This window comes from Caenorhabditis elegans, chromosome X (assembly GCF_000002985.6).
Source record: "Caenorhabditis elegans chromosome X".
In the NCBI taxonomy this organism is placed as follows: domain Eukaryota; kingdom Metazoa; phylum Nematoda; class Chromadorea; order Rhabditida; family Rhabditidae; genus Caenorhabditis; species Caenorhabditis elegans.
In genome coordinates, this window is record NC_003284.9 from 8,586,084 (window position 1) to 8,600,815 (window position 14,732).

At 35.0% G+C, this 14,732-nt stretch overlaps 3 protein-coding genes and 1 non-coding gene across 6 annotated transcripts; 2 read left to right on the forward strand and 2 right to left on the reverse strand.

Annotated features, from left to right (window-relative positions):
• Positions 1-63: 63 nt before the first annotated feature.
• On the forward strand, positions 64-4,225 carry F18E9.3 (Clip domain-containing protein). The gene is made up of 9 exons (NM_077054.7): positions 64-227; positions 321-490; positions 999-1,109; positions 1,205-1,398; positions 1,453-1,549; positions 1,600-1,835; positions 2,942-3,034; positions 3,319-3,511; positions 3,643-4,225. The coding sequence occupies exons 1-9, from the start codon at positions 119-121 to the stop codon at positions 3,724-3,726; spliced, it is 1,287 nt and encodes a 428-aa protein (NP_509455.3). The 5' UTR covers positions 64-118; the 3' UTR covers positions 3,727-4,225.
• A 2,872-nt stretch (positions 4,226-7,097) lies between these two features.
• On the forward strand, positions 7,098-7,953 carry nlp-7 (Neuropeptide-like protein 7). 2 transcript variants are annotated; one of them, NM_001270133.4, is made up of 5 exons: positions 7,104-7,179; positions 7,328-7,360; positions 7,411-7,530; positions 7,584-7,688; positions 7,737-7,891. In NM_001270133.4, the coding sequence occupies exons 1-5, from the start codon at positions 7,112-7,114 to the stop codon at positions 7,765-7,767; spliced, it is 357 nt and encodes a 118-aa protein (NP_001257062.1). In that variant the 5' UTR covers positions 7,104-7,111; the 3' UTR covers positions 7,768-7,891. The 2 variants fall into 2 exon arrangements, with proteins under 2 accessions (NP_001257063.1, NP_001257062.1); NM_001270134.3 differs by having other exon boundaries at positions 7,098-7,179; positions 7,584-7,953.
• Positions 7,954-9,068: 1,115 nt separating this feature from the next.
• Positions 9,069-11,664, reverse strand: F18E9.7 (the record flags this gene model as incomplete). Of its 2 annotated transcripts, NM_001270135.1 has the most annotated exons (4): positions 9,069-9,226; positions 9,797-10,069; positions 10,856-11,407; positions 11,460-11,664. In NM_001270135.1, the coding sequence occupies 4 exons, from the start codon at positions 11,662-11,664 to the stop codon at positions 9,069-9,071; spliced, it is 1,188 nt and encodes a 395-aa protein (NP_001257064.1). The 2 variants fall into 2 exon arrangements, with proteins under 2 accessions (NP_001257064.1, NP_001257065.1); NM_001270136.4 differs by lacking the exon at positions 9,069-9,226 and having other exon boundaries at positions 9,623-10,069.
• Positions 11,665-14,559: 2,895 nt separating this feature from the next.
• Positions 14,560-14,652, reverse strand: mir-799. The gene has a single exon (NR_023997.3). It is a non-coding gene; the product is annotated as a pre-microRNA mir-799 (primary transcript).
• Between the last annotated feature and the right edge of the window lie 80 nt (positions 14,653-14,732).

Sequence of the window (14,732 nt, forward strand, 5' to 3'; positions counted from 1 at the left end):
ACCTTAACCCGAGTCCCTTGACCCCGCCCAATTAATTTTTGTACAGTGACCCCAAATTCATCTAGTTTTGCTTCCAGCCCTCATTCAATCTTCGTTTCCTCTTCTGCACAACAGAACAATGATTCTGTTAAAAATTGCATTCATTTCACTTTTTCCAATAGTTTTATGTGAAAAGGTTAAGCGGCAGGAGCAGGTGATACATGAAATTCCGAAATTCAAAAGAGGACGTGAGTTTTGTTTTCATAGTTTGCTAGTCTCTACAACATTTTACAGCAAAACGGAAGTAAAATTTGCTCAATCACTCATATTTCTAATTTCAGCAATAGTAATAGTTGATGAGACAGCACTGACAAATCCGAATTCGTTCGATTATGATTTCTCGGACGATCTGGGAAATACCGCTGATAAACAGGATTTGTATGATCAATTCATTGACCAGCTCCCCATGTTTCACATCTACAAGTTAGGAACTGATCGAGGAGTCACCCAGGTTAGGGAAATGTTCAATGAAAATCAAAGAACATGGAAATATGTTTAAACCGACTTGCAAATTAGTGACCGATTGTTGGTTTTTTTCGAACAAGAAATTCAAAATGGTCTTGAACATGTATAATTTGAGAAAATATCGTAGTGGTAAAGATAACTATTGCAACACAACACAGGGGACAGGCTCAAATTGAAATTTGATATAAGTCAAAAAAAAAATAAATTTCAGAAAACCTATTTAGCTGCCTGCGTGGCATAAAATCTGTCTTAACAAGGTCTAAAAGTTATTTGCTGTTAAAATTTTGAAACTTGTCTGAGTTGTCATTTTCCTTGCAATAAATTTAACTCGGGTTGTTCTTCAGACAAGTTATACACTTTAATGAAGACACGGTTTTTAAGGTAGTAAATTTCTTCTGCGTGAGAGGTGGCTTGAAATAATTGTTTAGATAATTCAGTTATTTATACTTATTGTACTTTGAAAACTGCTAAAATTTTATTATGAAAATTTTCAGGTCCCCATTGTAACTAGAGCAGGGCAAGACACTTGGTTCACTCCGTCCACAGCGAGCAATCGAGAACAAAAGTTTACATTTTACCTGACGACTCCGATGACGCCCAAAAAGGTTTGAATAAGATTAGGATTATGCTCCATTTACGCAGACAATTGAATTCCATTTTGTTTTTTGAAATCCATTGTCCTAAATCCAAACCTTTTCAGAAAACTACAACTACAACTCATGCTCCGCTTACGACAAAGATGAGGGAAAGTACACCAGCAACACATTCAACTACCGAAAGAGCAGTTATAACCACCACAGTTCCTACAACAACTACAACTGAGAAAACAAAACTTCTCTCTACAACTCCAACTTCCACCACCACCAGAACCGTCCAGGCAACTACTAGAATCAAGTAATTGGATTAATTCACACAATTGACTCATATTCTATATAGTTTAAGTTTAAGCCGCATCCGTCGCCCATTTCCAAAACAACCAAGGCCAGTCTTCAAGGTTCACATTTCAAGTACAACAACAACAACTACTACTAGTGCCCCTGAAACGGTAGACAACTATAAAGGGCATGACACAATAAAAACATAAATACTTTACAGCCTACCATCAACCGAGGACCAATTTGGCGTAAGGGTGGTGTTATCATTGATACGACAACGTCACCACGTCCTTTGACAACGCCAAGACAATGGACAATAAGGGGAATAAGAATAAGAGTGACCAGGCCCCCAGCAAGCACTACAACAACACCTACTCCAACGACAACGACCCAATCACCAAATACTAGAGCTCAATGGTGGAAGACTACAACATCTGCTAGTAGATGGGTTGCCGGGTTGGTCATTTCAGTTTTTTATGTAATTAAAGGTGGTGTAGTCGAATTTTTTATTGTCTTATCAGACTCAAAATTGTCTGAAAACACCGAATTTCATAATGAAACTTCTTGAAATCTTTTCAGAAAAAAGTTATGACGGCTCAAAAATGGCCTGAATTTCGTTAAAATCGGAAATTTGACGGACTTGTCAATGTCGTTGTCAATGTCGCTAGAAACATTTTTTTTTGAAATTACCGTCAAATTTTGAGTATACAAAATGCTTATCTTCTGTTTTATACTTGATTAAGGTATTTAAAAATCGATGGACGGCGAGTTTTGGTTTAAAAAAATTAAAAATCTCGCCGTCCATCGACTTTTAAATACTCAAGTTTAAAACGCAAGATAATCAACATGTACACTCAAAATTTAACGGTGATTTCAAAAAAAATTGTTTCTAGCAGCTGCGACATTGACAAGTCGGTCAAATTTCCGATTTTAACAAATTTCAGGCCATTTTTTGACCCGTCATAACTTTTTTCCGAAAAGTTTTCAAGAAGTTTCAATATGAAATTCGGTATTTTCAGACAATTTTGAGTCTAATAAGGCAATAAAAAAATTTGACTACACCACCTTTAAGTTTCAAAATAGCTATAACGGTGAATTTCAATTGTCAGGCCTAATGTTTCATTAAACTAGTCCTAATTTGATATAATATGTATTACTAGGTATCAAAATCACTGATTGAAACACAGTCCTGGTAACGGCTTAATTAAAATAAAGTGGCAAGTAGGAAAAACGGGTAACATATTGCTTTTGTATCTCGGTAGAGCAAACACCAGTGTCCCAAATTTGACAGTTCAATCCCGAACAGCAAACTCATTTTGTTTCTTGTGCTTCCCAACCAAAAAAGATTCTTACTACTATTTCTTTCAAATGACATCAACACAGTCTTTTACTAAACTAAAATAAAGTGAAATCATCACTCTCACATACACTTTCTAAGAAAGCTACGTTATAATGACAGTGAGGGTAAAAGTGTTACTCATGAAAAAGAAAATACATAAATGATTTGACCGCTCGTTATTTTTGATTGCGAGCGGAATTTGCGTGATGACACAGTTTTACAGACCACGTCATCCACCACGCTTCAATCAAAATCAAAACTGGAAGCATCCGATCAGAAAACTCCAAGAGACTATTTCACAGACAGCTGCTCCGCCGTTAGTTTAATTTTTTTTATTAAACTTTAGTGTCCGCAACTTAAAAAAAACGTTACTCGACTTGTGCAACTTTTGCGATTAGCATTTCTTAATTAGCTAAAGTTGTTTTAAAAGTTTGGAGAATTGCAGAATTAGTAGTTTCATTCAAATTCCAAGGAGGAGACCAAATTTTGTAATAACCAAAATTTCGGATCCCAAAAATAAACGTTACAAATCGTAAGTTTATTCGTAACTTTGCAGAATTCCGATTTCTCTTGCCCCACTTCACATCATATGTATTTCAGACGTGTTGATCCTGTCAGTAACTCTCAGCCAAAGCCTGTTGTGATCCACACTGGAAGATATTCTGGTCCAACATACAACTGTCGTGTGCTTAATCCATTCACTGACGGTCAAGCGTCATCAGAGCACGACTCATCCTGCAAGATGCTCTATCCAGGATTATCACTTGATGGAACATGCCGTTGTTTCTATAAGGTAGGGGTGTTATGATAAATGAGCTCATCTCAAAATAGTTAACAGTTGAAGAGGAGGAATCCTCACATGTTAGTAACAAACTAGACATGGCGTCTTTTGTCTCTTGCAATGATTCAATTTCGAAATTTCAGGTGGCTGGAAGAGATGAGCATGGCTGTGCGACAGGCTTCATCTACGCGTGCCGTGCCCTTGGACTGCGGAGTATCAGCGTATAAAAACGCGGTCCTGAATTTTAATCTGTCCCAATTTTCTAGCTCCGGGTGTACATATACAATTTTAAAATCAATTACCTCTTTTGTTGATCTAGCCGTATAGTATATATTCAATTCAATTTTTTTTATAATTTTCAAACCTCGCTTTGAACCTCTCTTGCTCAACTCAGTCTCTTTCTCTCTCGTTATTTCCCATGTTTGCCTTTGTGTGTCAGAGCATCTATGGTTATGTGTTTGTCTTGTTATTGGAATTGGTCACTAAAAATTGAATAATTGATCCTGAGCTTCCTCTGCCATGTGAACCCAAAACAATATTTTTTGTTCAAAACAGACGCTTCCTAATTCCGTTCAAAGTCATGTGTTGTTACCTTTCAAAAGGTGAACACATCACTAGGAATTTTTTAGTGCTTGAGAAATGTATGTCTTCATTTTCCGTTCTGTTTTTCTCATAGTCGGAGAATTTAATAAAATCAAGAATCATTAAAATATTATGGCAATTATGCTCACATTCTCTTATTGCAAAATTGTTTGCACTCATAAGAAAACCTAAAACACAATTATACAAATTTGTACATATAAACTTTAGAATTTTGTCATATTAAAGTCAATTTTAGTACTGTATTTCAAAGTGACGTTGGTACGCTGGAGGAACTGCTTAGAACAGTTCTATGATGCAATTATGATTTGAAAAACATTGTAAACAATGGCAAAAATTGTTTTTGCCGAGCATTTTACCGATTCAGTTTTGGCTAGAATTCAAATTCAATCTCCTACGATTTTGACAAGTTTTTATTTTTTCTGAATCGGATTTGATGTTCATGTTTTTGATCATTTTCGAACTACACATAAAACCAATGACAATTTTTCCTCACGTAAGTATTTTTTTGTTTAAAGTTTGTTTAAAGTTATTTTTAGTAAGCATTCTTTATCATTTTTTTGCCATATTACCCGATTGGAGCGTATTTAAGCAAATTGCTCATTGACGTTGAGTCAATTGTATGAGAAGATGTATTTCTTGCATTCACTTTCTAGTTCCGAACCTAAATTGGAATCATACTTTGGTGCGGCACTTTTTGATCAGTTGCCTACATATCAAAAACAGTTCTACTTTATCTTGCAAAGGAAAGTAAGCATATTGAACATTGTTATAAATGATAAATGTGAAACACTTGCTGAATGTCTGCCACAAAACTTTTTTATGAGATTCTTATTTAAAGTATACTTCCTGCTTTTATAAAAGTTTTTTGAATAACCATTCCAAACGAGAATAAGAGATCCTAACTGTTTTTGAAATTTATATTGGTGAATATTTTTTGTCAGAGGTAAACTCTTTTTTTTTAAATTCAATTTCTATCAGTTTCAAAGACACATTAAAAACAACTCTACAATTTAATTATACAGCATTCTTAAATCTGGTGCCCTCTTAGTGATCATTCAGCATTCCTAGAATCTAAGACTTTGTGGACCACCTAGTAAACAAGTTCGTTAATACATTATGCGGGTTGCTTTCGCATTTACTAAAATCCGTCTTCTAATCTCTAATAAGTGTGAATCCTGACGTGGGTTTGAGGAATTGGAAATAAGGTTTAAATTTGAAATTCAAAACTTAACAGGGTTTCACTTCAGTTCATTTATGGTTTCAGTTGTATAGTTTTGTAGTTAATCCATTTCCTTCAAAATTGTGTATAAGGAAATGTCAATCATCTTGTATTTAGTAATTGAGAAATATCCAGGACATTGTTTCTCGATTATGCTCCACTTGATTGATAACTATTATGTAAATTCTCATGATTATTTATTCCTTATTAGTTACATAATTTCCGATTAACAACCACATATCGGTAGTATTGAAAGACATGAATTACTATAGAAATTTGTCTAGACAAACGTTTTCATATTCAATTTTTTAGAATTTGTTGTTTGGAAAACCTTAGTCGGAAAAATCTAAAAGTGCCCGTAAGAAGATCAAATTAAATTGTTCGAACCATTGTACTGCTTCCCACTCCATCTTCCTCGGATTGTTTTTAATGACACAATTCGCATTATTCTTGTTAACTCTTTCTTCCTTCTACTCTTTGTAAACGGAAGAAAGAGAAGAGCAATTCAAAAGCTACTATTTCATGTTTTGCAATGAATCAGTGCAAATGACACGACCTACGTAATTACATGTTTCATGGGAATGAAAAAGTTAAGTCTACGTACATACTCCCCCACTTGCAGACTCTTCACGAGGGTGGTTCACGTGTAGGACAACTTAGCAATTCATTCACAATCCTTTGAGTTCTTCTTCCCTCTTCTTATCAATTTTTAATTACTTCAGCCTCCTTTTTTTGGTTCTAGGTTCTATGGACAGCGTCTAAAATAGATATATGATTTTTTTTACCAGCATAAGACATGACTCAAGTGTAAATCGTCTTTTTTTTTAATCAGCGAACTCGGTTATTAGTGATTATTTTTCACAATATTGTTAAAGTAAATTCAAGCAACAAGTTCTGCTTTAAAATTTCTAATCATTTTTTTTTGTATGTGGCTCCACTTTCCGACATTCTGAACTTTCCTGTCAAACTTTCTCCGAATCAAAATCAATCTGTGTTCTCAGTGAACCAAGACATGTGCATAAATGGTCGGTTTAAATTGGAATGCAATGTGATGTGCAGTTTTAATCTGCGAACCAATCTCGTTTTTCTTTTTTTTTTTCGGCAGACAGATTCTCAACGGAATAGTGAGTGGGAAAAGGGAAGATCAAAGGAACGGGCCCAATTTTTTATTGCACTCTCCCGGTCTTTTTTTTCAACCTTGTATTCGTGATTTGGTTTGTTTTGGCTCAAGATTTACGACATGATGTCAATCGGTTTTGACTCGGTGTTCTTTTTCATCCCTCTCTCCAGCTATACCTCTCGGTGCTCCTCTATACAACGGCGGTCCCGCCTTTTTTTCTCAACGTGGTGGGCACATAACAAGAGACAGAGGAATCGAAATCTTCAGTTTGACAATTTTCATAACTAATCCTATCCATTGGCGGATTACAAGGTGGTGTGAGGGGTGGCGTGGCTGAAGACAACCGAGCACCATGAGCTCCGCCCTCTACTAGTGGTCTTCATTTCGTTTTCAATCAAGCCCAGTGTGCTTATCAATCATTTCCTTTCCTGTCCAGCTTTCAACATTCTAGAAGTTTTCACCCAGTATTTCCACCTGTCACTTTTCCCACTCCCACTTGCTCTGATATATTCAACTCATGTATATATGACCTGACCTGATATGTGCTGAGATTTTATTTTGGGATGATGTTTCGTGTTTCATTTCTCACATGATCTCCCATCATTAGTATTCCTCCTTCGTTAACCTCTCTGTTTAGCCTATCACCATAAAGTTTATTTCAGTGGTAATCATGTATATCAAGGCGGCGTTGCTCATTGTGGTTCTCTTCGGTGTTGCTAGTCAAATCACATCTGCTTTGTAAGTCTGCAACATTATATTTGAATGACATCAAAAAATATTGTTGAATTATCGAATGCCAAACAAATAAGTTTCAAATTCCATAGTCTTGAGAGATTCTATTTCAGCGTTTCCAAAAGTTCAAGACCCCTATACTTTTATTTTTCAGGTATTTGAAGCAAGCCGACTTCGATGATCCGAGGTAAGTTAATGTTTTCTTTTTCTGCACTATATGAACACAATTTATTTCAGAATGTTTACATCTTCGTTTGGAAAAAGATCCGCTATTGAGTCAGAGCCACAAGCATATCCAAAGAGCTACCGCGCAATTAGAATTCAACGACGAAGCATGGATGATTTGGACGACCCGAGGTACTAGTACTTGATTTTTGTTTTCTTTGCTTTTTATATAACCTGATTTGCAGATTGATGACAATGTCTTTTGGAAAACGAATGATCCTCCCTTCACTAGCCGATTTGCATAGGTACACTATGTACGACAAACGTGGATCTGATATCGATGACCCTAGGTATTTTCTATTTTCGAACAGGCTTACATGCAGGTGTTAATCTTGCAGATTTTTCTCAGGAGCATTTGGCAGGAAATAACAGGAACACTGGACTGAGTAACTACACCCAAAGTGACATTTTATCAACTATATATCAGTTTGATAATCCAATATTCCGCTATTACATCATCGTCGCACACAAAGTAATAAATTCTTTCGTTGTTTCTTTGAGAATATATTATACATACGAATTAAAGTATCCACCCACAATATAAAAATAATTAAAATAATTTTTCAAATTGAAAATCACGTCATAATGTTAATCTCCTGTGGAATTTCACTATTTTACAAATATCAAGATTAACTTTCTCTGACAAAACATAAATTTTTTTATATCTTTATGTCAGTGAAAATGTCAAGGTGGCAGAGATAAATAGAGATGATAAATGCTAAAAAATGATGTTGCTATAGATCATTGTTTTTAATTCTCAAAATATTAAACTAAAACTCACGTGTGGAAACATACTTGTAACATAAAATAGTTATGTGCTGAAACTAAAACAAATTTCTCTTTTTGGTAATTGTGTATTACATGCCCTCATTTTAATGGTAATTTTTTTAAGTTATGGAAAATAAAAACGTGAACCACACTTTTGTATTTTTAGGCTTAGGATATAACATTTTCTAAGCCTAAAGAGGAAAAATGCATATCACGTTTTATTTAATTGGAGGAGTTAGGGAAAATATAATTTAATTTGAAAATGAGGGCATGTAATACACAAGTACCCTCTTTTTTTTAAATTTCAATACAATGCAAATAACTTTATAGTTCAAAGAAAATATACATATACAAAGTAAAATATAAACGGGAGCAACTATATTCGTATTCTGCCAAAATGTATAGTGCAAGAACTAAAAACACATGGTGTAGAATTGAAATTACGGAATATAGAAAATTTTTTGAAGAGGTAAAAGGCAAAAGTACAGGTTGCCCAGAAAACCTCCTGCGGACAAGCAATTTATCAGAGTTACCAGTGGTGTTTATATCTATTCTGGTCTGAGTGTAGTTCATGCCGGGACTAGCGGTATGACAGATTTACTTTTCGTGGATCAAAATCCACTACCCACTTTACAATCCGACTGGGTGTGCCTTTGGGGTGAGGTGGGACTTAAAATTGACCAAAAAAGACCTATGCGTCAATGTGGTCACCACTACACTCAGCCACGCGCGCCCTAACTAGTTCAGAACTTACTACTAGGCTAGTCGAAAAATTCTTCAAATATTGGGCCTCTGTAGTTTATGTCCACCTTCAGACCCATAGCCCAACCTCTAACCAGTTGTGCCATCGTTGATAATATTTTAAAATGAAATTTAATTTTGAAAACACAAAACACAACGAACTAGTTATCGATGTATCCATCGCCGAACCTAATAGCTTCGCCTCTGTGAACCATGGTTCCACTGCCTATTATAAACTGAGATTTTCGTGATGCGTGTATCGTGTTCCGTCCTTCCGCGGTGAGTCCATTGTGCTCGCAACTGTGACGTTGAAACACACCTGAAAAATGGTTTGACTCTTGTTTTTATAGCTTTCGATGTTGGGACTTAACATGAAAAATGTATAAACTGTACAATCACAATTAAACATTGTTCAGTCCAAATTTTTACTACTTCCTGCTTTGAATTTTCAGAATGTTCAAGTTGGCATACGATATTTTCACTTTTTTACTGGGAAACTGCTAAATCCACGTTTTTGCCCTTTATGTACAATGATCTCGATGGTTATACTGATGTCTTGAACTAATCCTATTGAAAAAGTAATTTGTGAGTTATGTTCTAAAAGCTGATCCGTTTTTTTCAAATTCTATCATGATTAGTCACATATCACAAGATAAAACACGGAAATAGTATACTATGATGTGAATCGTGTTTTTTTACAATGATTACAATGATTTTTTTTTAAGAAATGCACAAAATTCATTCATTTCCGAGTAATCTTAATAATCTTCTTCAAGACTTGCAATGACTTGATCTGCGTCTTTGGGCTTTTCCGAAGGAACTTTTAAAGAAGACACTGTCGTGGTAGACGGGTCCTTTTCTTTTTTGGCTGCACCGGTGCTCACTTTACCCTCTAGCTTGACTTCACTGATGACATTACTGGAAGGCTTCAAGTCGATTGAACTATTGGGGATAAATGATTTCTGTTGATTCACAATAACGGTCGTTGTCCGTGACTTAGGGCTGGCTGTAGTTGCAACTGGTGTGGTAACTGGACTAACGAGTTTCTGTTTCTCGTTGACTTTAATTTCAGAACTATTTCCGGAGGCAAGTGTTGGCGGATGTGTACTGTTCTGTGGTTTCCCCTTGTCTGGGATTGCACTTTTCCGGACATGATGGCTTCCTGGAAAATAATTTTGATTTTTTTCTTGAGAATTGAATAACATACATGATTTCTAGAAAACAAAATCAAAGTACTTTTCAAAACTGAAGTGTTCTTTAAAATTGCAATATTGCCGCCTACTAGGGCTTTTTTTAGGGCGCGCTGCCATTTAGGGTGGTCTGTGGTAGTTCGAGCTAAGATTCAAAAGGCTCGGTCACAAGTCGAAACGCGACATTGGTCGCACGTTTCCTGCTCTAAATAAACAATATTGAGTCGGTAAAAACTTTAAAGGTATTTGGATCAAATAGCTGCAGATAAGTTTGCAAATTACATAAATCCACCTCAAACCTTATCACTGGCAAGTTAGTGTCCCTATTGGATTTGCCTAATTAAAAAAGTGTTATTAAACTTTTTTTCACATATTTTGTTTGACAAACGCAAAACTTACATACTCATGATAATTTTAATTCTTCAAATTTATTTTCTTCTAGTTTAACATATTATCCAAATATTTTTACAAAAAGTATTTTTTAACCTATCTTTCCCGTTTTTCAAATTATAATTCCCGTTTTTCAATACGACCAACAACACTATAATAAAGTAAAAGATTGGGTTTTGCTAACCGGGTGAGTCAAACTATTGTCTTATGAAAATTACGGGTATATTTTTACAAAATTAGAACACCTAGCATTGTATTATCAAACATACAAGCATTGTATTATCTGAAATACAGTCTATTCTGAACGAGTGAACATGTCGCATTAAGTTAAATTATCTCCTCGAAACTTTCATTTCGTTTATGCTTACTTTTAAACTCCCGAGGGGTACTTTTCAGCATTGATTCCAACTCGGAAATTTTCTCATCAAACTCATGCTCTTGTACCAAAAACGCCAACGTTTGCATTTTCTCGTTAAGCTTCACCGTGTCATCTACAGTCAATGTTTTATCTTCGGAAGCAGACTTCAAATGTTTCAAAAATTCTAAAGCTTCTCTCTTCGTTGATGGATTGTTCAGTGGTTGGTAAAATTTCTTATAATATGCTTGAACCGCAAGTACTTTACTCCAGATTTGTTGTTGAAGCACTTGTTGAATTGGCTCACGAAGCATTGATTTAATCATTTGAAGAACTTTAGGAAATGATGGATTGTTGAGAAGAAGCATGTACTCATCGTCTTTCATGATGATTCGCACAAGATCCTTGATCAGTGATTTTTCAACTCCAGCTAGAGTCGAGTATTTTAGTTGACCAGTTTTATTGATAATTTGGTCTTCAAAATATTCTTGGACAAGAGCCAAATCCTCATCATCCAATGGAGATTTAACAACATGAGCTTGCGATTTGAGTAGTGGCTGGTATACTGAACATCCATATACGTATAACTTTGCTATCTAAAAAGAAAGAAAACTGACCTTCATTGTTACTGGACGCTAAAATATCACTGTGATCGTTTAAATAATCCTCTTGTCCAGTCAGTGATGCCAAATCGGAAATCTCACCTCCAAAATCTCCGCTTCCCGAATAACTATCAAAAGCTCCTGAACTTCTTGAGAAGACGACACCAGCATTGGCGAAACCAAAACAGAGAAATAACAAGGTGGGCAATGTTAGGTGCATTGTCGAGATGTGTGTTGAAGCTCTTTGCATCCTGTTTTAAGGAACACATCCTAATCGAATCATGTGGTTCCCCGTCCTCACAGTGACGTCGAGATGTGAAAATGGTTTTTGAAACTGCATGTGAGAATTTGGTATTCAGTATACAAATCTACAGTATTAGTAGGATGTTGAATGTGCTTTTGAGACTTTTAGTCAAAGCTTGTTCCCATGTAAGACAATCTAAGATAGTACAGTAATAGCTAGAAGTATAATCGTTATCATTTTCCTAGGATCACTTCTTTTCACATTTGAACATCTTCATTCCAAAGTTTTTAAATGTATCTGTCACAAAATCAGCATACTTAATGAAAAATTTTGAGAAATTTCAAAAAAAATTTAGTTGAAAATTTGAGGAATTTGTGGCATTTGCTGATATCGATTATGTTTAGAGAAAATTAATCAAATAATTTATAAAAGGAGTATTGTTTTTAAAGAAAAAAGTGTAGGTGCTAACGAACTCAATTAAAAAACTGGAAAATTCAAAAGCCCTTTTGTTTCTGGTAATTTATTTGAATAAGCCGCTGAAGTGTTTTCCTGAAAAGATTTCCAAATCTTCTGTTTGAAAAATATAAAAATATTTTCAAAGCTATAAAATATGAAGAAAAATATTTTAAAAAGCGCCGTACAAGTAAAACACATGAAACTATAACTGAATTAATGTGTAAAACCATTTGCGCGCAAAATTCGAAATCATTAATAAATTAAAAAAAACAGAATTCTCAAAAAGCGGACTAGTTTTTTATTTGAACCATTTCAAAACATGTTTTGACTTGACTTGTTTCAGATGTTTCAGAATTTCAGGTATGTGAATAATTGAACTCCAATGCTCAAACCGAATAATTGTTCAGGTTCCTAATTTAATTTTATGAATTTTCTTTGCGTACGCATTTCACCCTATTTTCCTTTGTTTAATTCTGCCACCCAGTAACAGGCACTTTTTTTTCTAAACTACATTATAAGTTAGTTTATAACACAAACTAGGATAAAAGGATTGGATGGAAAGAGACCAAGATCAAACAATCAAGTGAGTGCCAAGCAATTGTCACGAAATGCTATTTTCGTTTTTTTTTTCCTGAATATTGTTTCTTATGATGTATTCATGATTTTTGCCTCAATATTTGTACGTCTGAAAAGTGTAAGATTAAACTTGAATCTTGTAGAGTTCAAGACAACATAACTGACTTCTAAATTGAACTTTTGGATTTTTGTGTAAAGCGAAAACAAAATAAGTGTTCATTTCAAACATCAGCTCTTATAATCTTTATATTAAAATTAGGAATTCAAATTGTTTTGTTTTTTTCATAAGTAGTTTTATGTTGTTGTTGTTGAACGCAGCGCTAGCGCCATTCTTAGACGCTCGCCGCTTGTGCTCCACAACCGAAGTTCTAAGGGTTTGTAGGCCAGCTTATCCATTTACAATTTTTACAAATGGATTTTTATGTAAAGTAGTCTGATGTTGCCAATCTGTAAGCATTCGCCTCAAAAACAACAGGTGATTTTAAAATTTGAATTCAAATGCGAATTATTTCTTGTCTGATCATTCATGTTTGTTTTCACGACAAAATACATATTTTCTAATTTTCTGCGCTGCGATTTTGGAGAATTTTGATACATTCTTGTTTTTTTCCTAAAATCCAATGAAAAAGCATTCGCCCTCATTTCATTTAATGTACTTCGTATTAGTTGAAATTTGAGACAAATTCGTTTTTACCGCTTTCGGTATTGGAGCTAATTCGCACCCTGATTTGAATGTTCACGGCAGCACAGAAACTAGATGGATTGGTTCATGATACTCAGTCTAGAAACCTATATTGGCTACTATCTCGAAAACCATCACAAAATCGATTTTGCGATGCATATAAGAAATGACCGCAATGAAATTATATATCTTTATTTGTGATGAATTTTCGATTTTGTACTTCCTGGCCAAGTTATGCACGTTTGTTCGGTGGAGCGCGTTTGCACCTATTTAACAACTGAACCACCGTGTGTTGTCGCTACCTTCTCAAGAGTGCAGCGTAAATATTCAACTGGTTTCCCATTTAAGGATAATCTGCATTTCCAAATCGATTTTGTCTCTTGAAATGCCTCTCTCCCTGCACACAAACTTCTCATATCTGACAAGAGATTAGTTTTCGTCACCAAATCCCTCTATGGCAAAGCGCCAAGGTGGGCTGATGCTGTTTCGCACGCTGATAGAAGGCCTCGCTCACCGTGACGAGGAGACGAGAGAGAGCGTCTACGTTATACTTTTTGCATTTACATTACTCTCGTCTCAACGCACACTTCAATATACTAATGAGGTTGCGAGCCACCGACAAGCTCACACGTTTCCGCTTGCAATGAAAAGCGCGACCCCTGGTGAGCCTTCTTGCATTTTTGGCTAATTAAAGCCGCTATGAAATGTGAGTTTTATCTTAAGACATCATGTCTTCCAGTTTTGTTCTTGGCAGCAGCGTTTTGAGATTGATTCAAAAATTCTAAACTAGATATTAACTTTTTTCCTGACATTTTGTGAATTTCTTTCCATTCCAAAAACACTTATTGAAAGGCTTCTCATTGATTTTATTTTCCTTTCAAATGTTGTCGTTTCACATATACGCTATTCTTTTGTTTATTTGTAATATAATTTTCTCCTTATTACAATATATCCTTTTTCGTCGGGCAATTTCACAAAAGAAATTCTCATCTTTCTAAAAATAAATCAACGACGTATTTTTGAGCAGAACTGCGTGGGTTGATGGTAAATATCTGATAAGCTGAGATTAGTTGTGATTCATATCAATAGCCCCACAGTGATGAAATTTAAAGCTTTTACACGTTTTTAAGAAGTACACTTCATATGCTCCTAACAATGTTTTCCGATATTTCCACTAGCTTTATCAGGGTTCACATGTCTTTATTGAATGTGAAACCACTTTTTAAAACCGGTGAAAAAAATTGAAAAACTAACATATTTTATACCAATAAATAGAAAATATTAGGAATAGTGAATTAATTCTCAACCTCGATCTTTTTAAAGAACGCCT

Coding starts and splice junctions, on each gene's coding strand:
- F18E9.3 (NM_077054.7), top strand. CDS start 119: ATGATTCTGTTAAAAATTGCATTCATTTCACTTTTTCCAATAGTTTTA. Junction 491..998: donor CTGATCGAGGAGTCACCCAG/GTTAGGGAAATG, acceptor GAAAATTTTCAG/GTCCCCATTGTAACTAGAGC. Junction 3,512..3,642: donor CATGCCGTTGTTTCTATAAG/GTAGGGGTGTTA, acceptor TCGAAATTTCAG/GTGGCTGGAAGAGATGAGCA.
- nlp-7 (NM_001270134.3), top strand. CDS start 7,112: ATGTATATCAAGGCGGCGTTGCTCATTGTGGTTCTCTTCGGTGTTGCT. Junction 7,361..7,410: donor GCCGACTTCGATGATCCGAG/GTAAGTTAATGT, acceptor AATTTATTTCAG/AATGTTTACATCTTCGTTTG. Junction 7,531..7,583: donor GATGATTTGGACGACCCGAG/GTACTAGTACTT, acceptor CCTGATTTGCAG/ATTGATGACAATGTCTTTTG.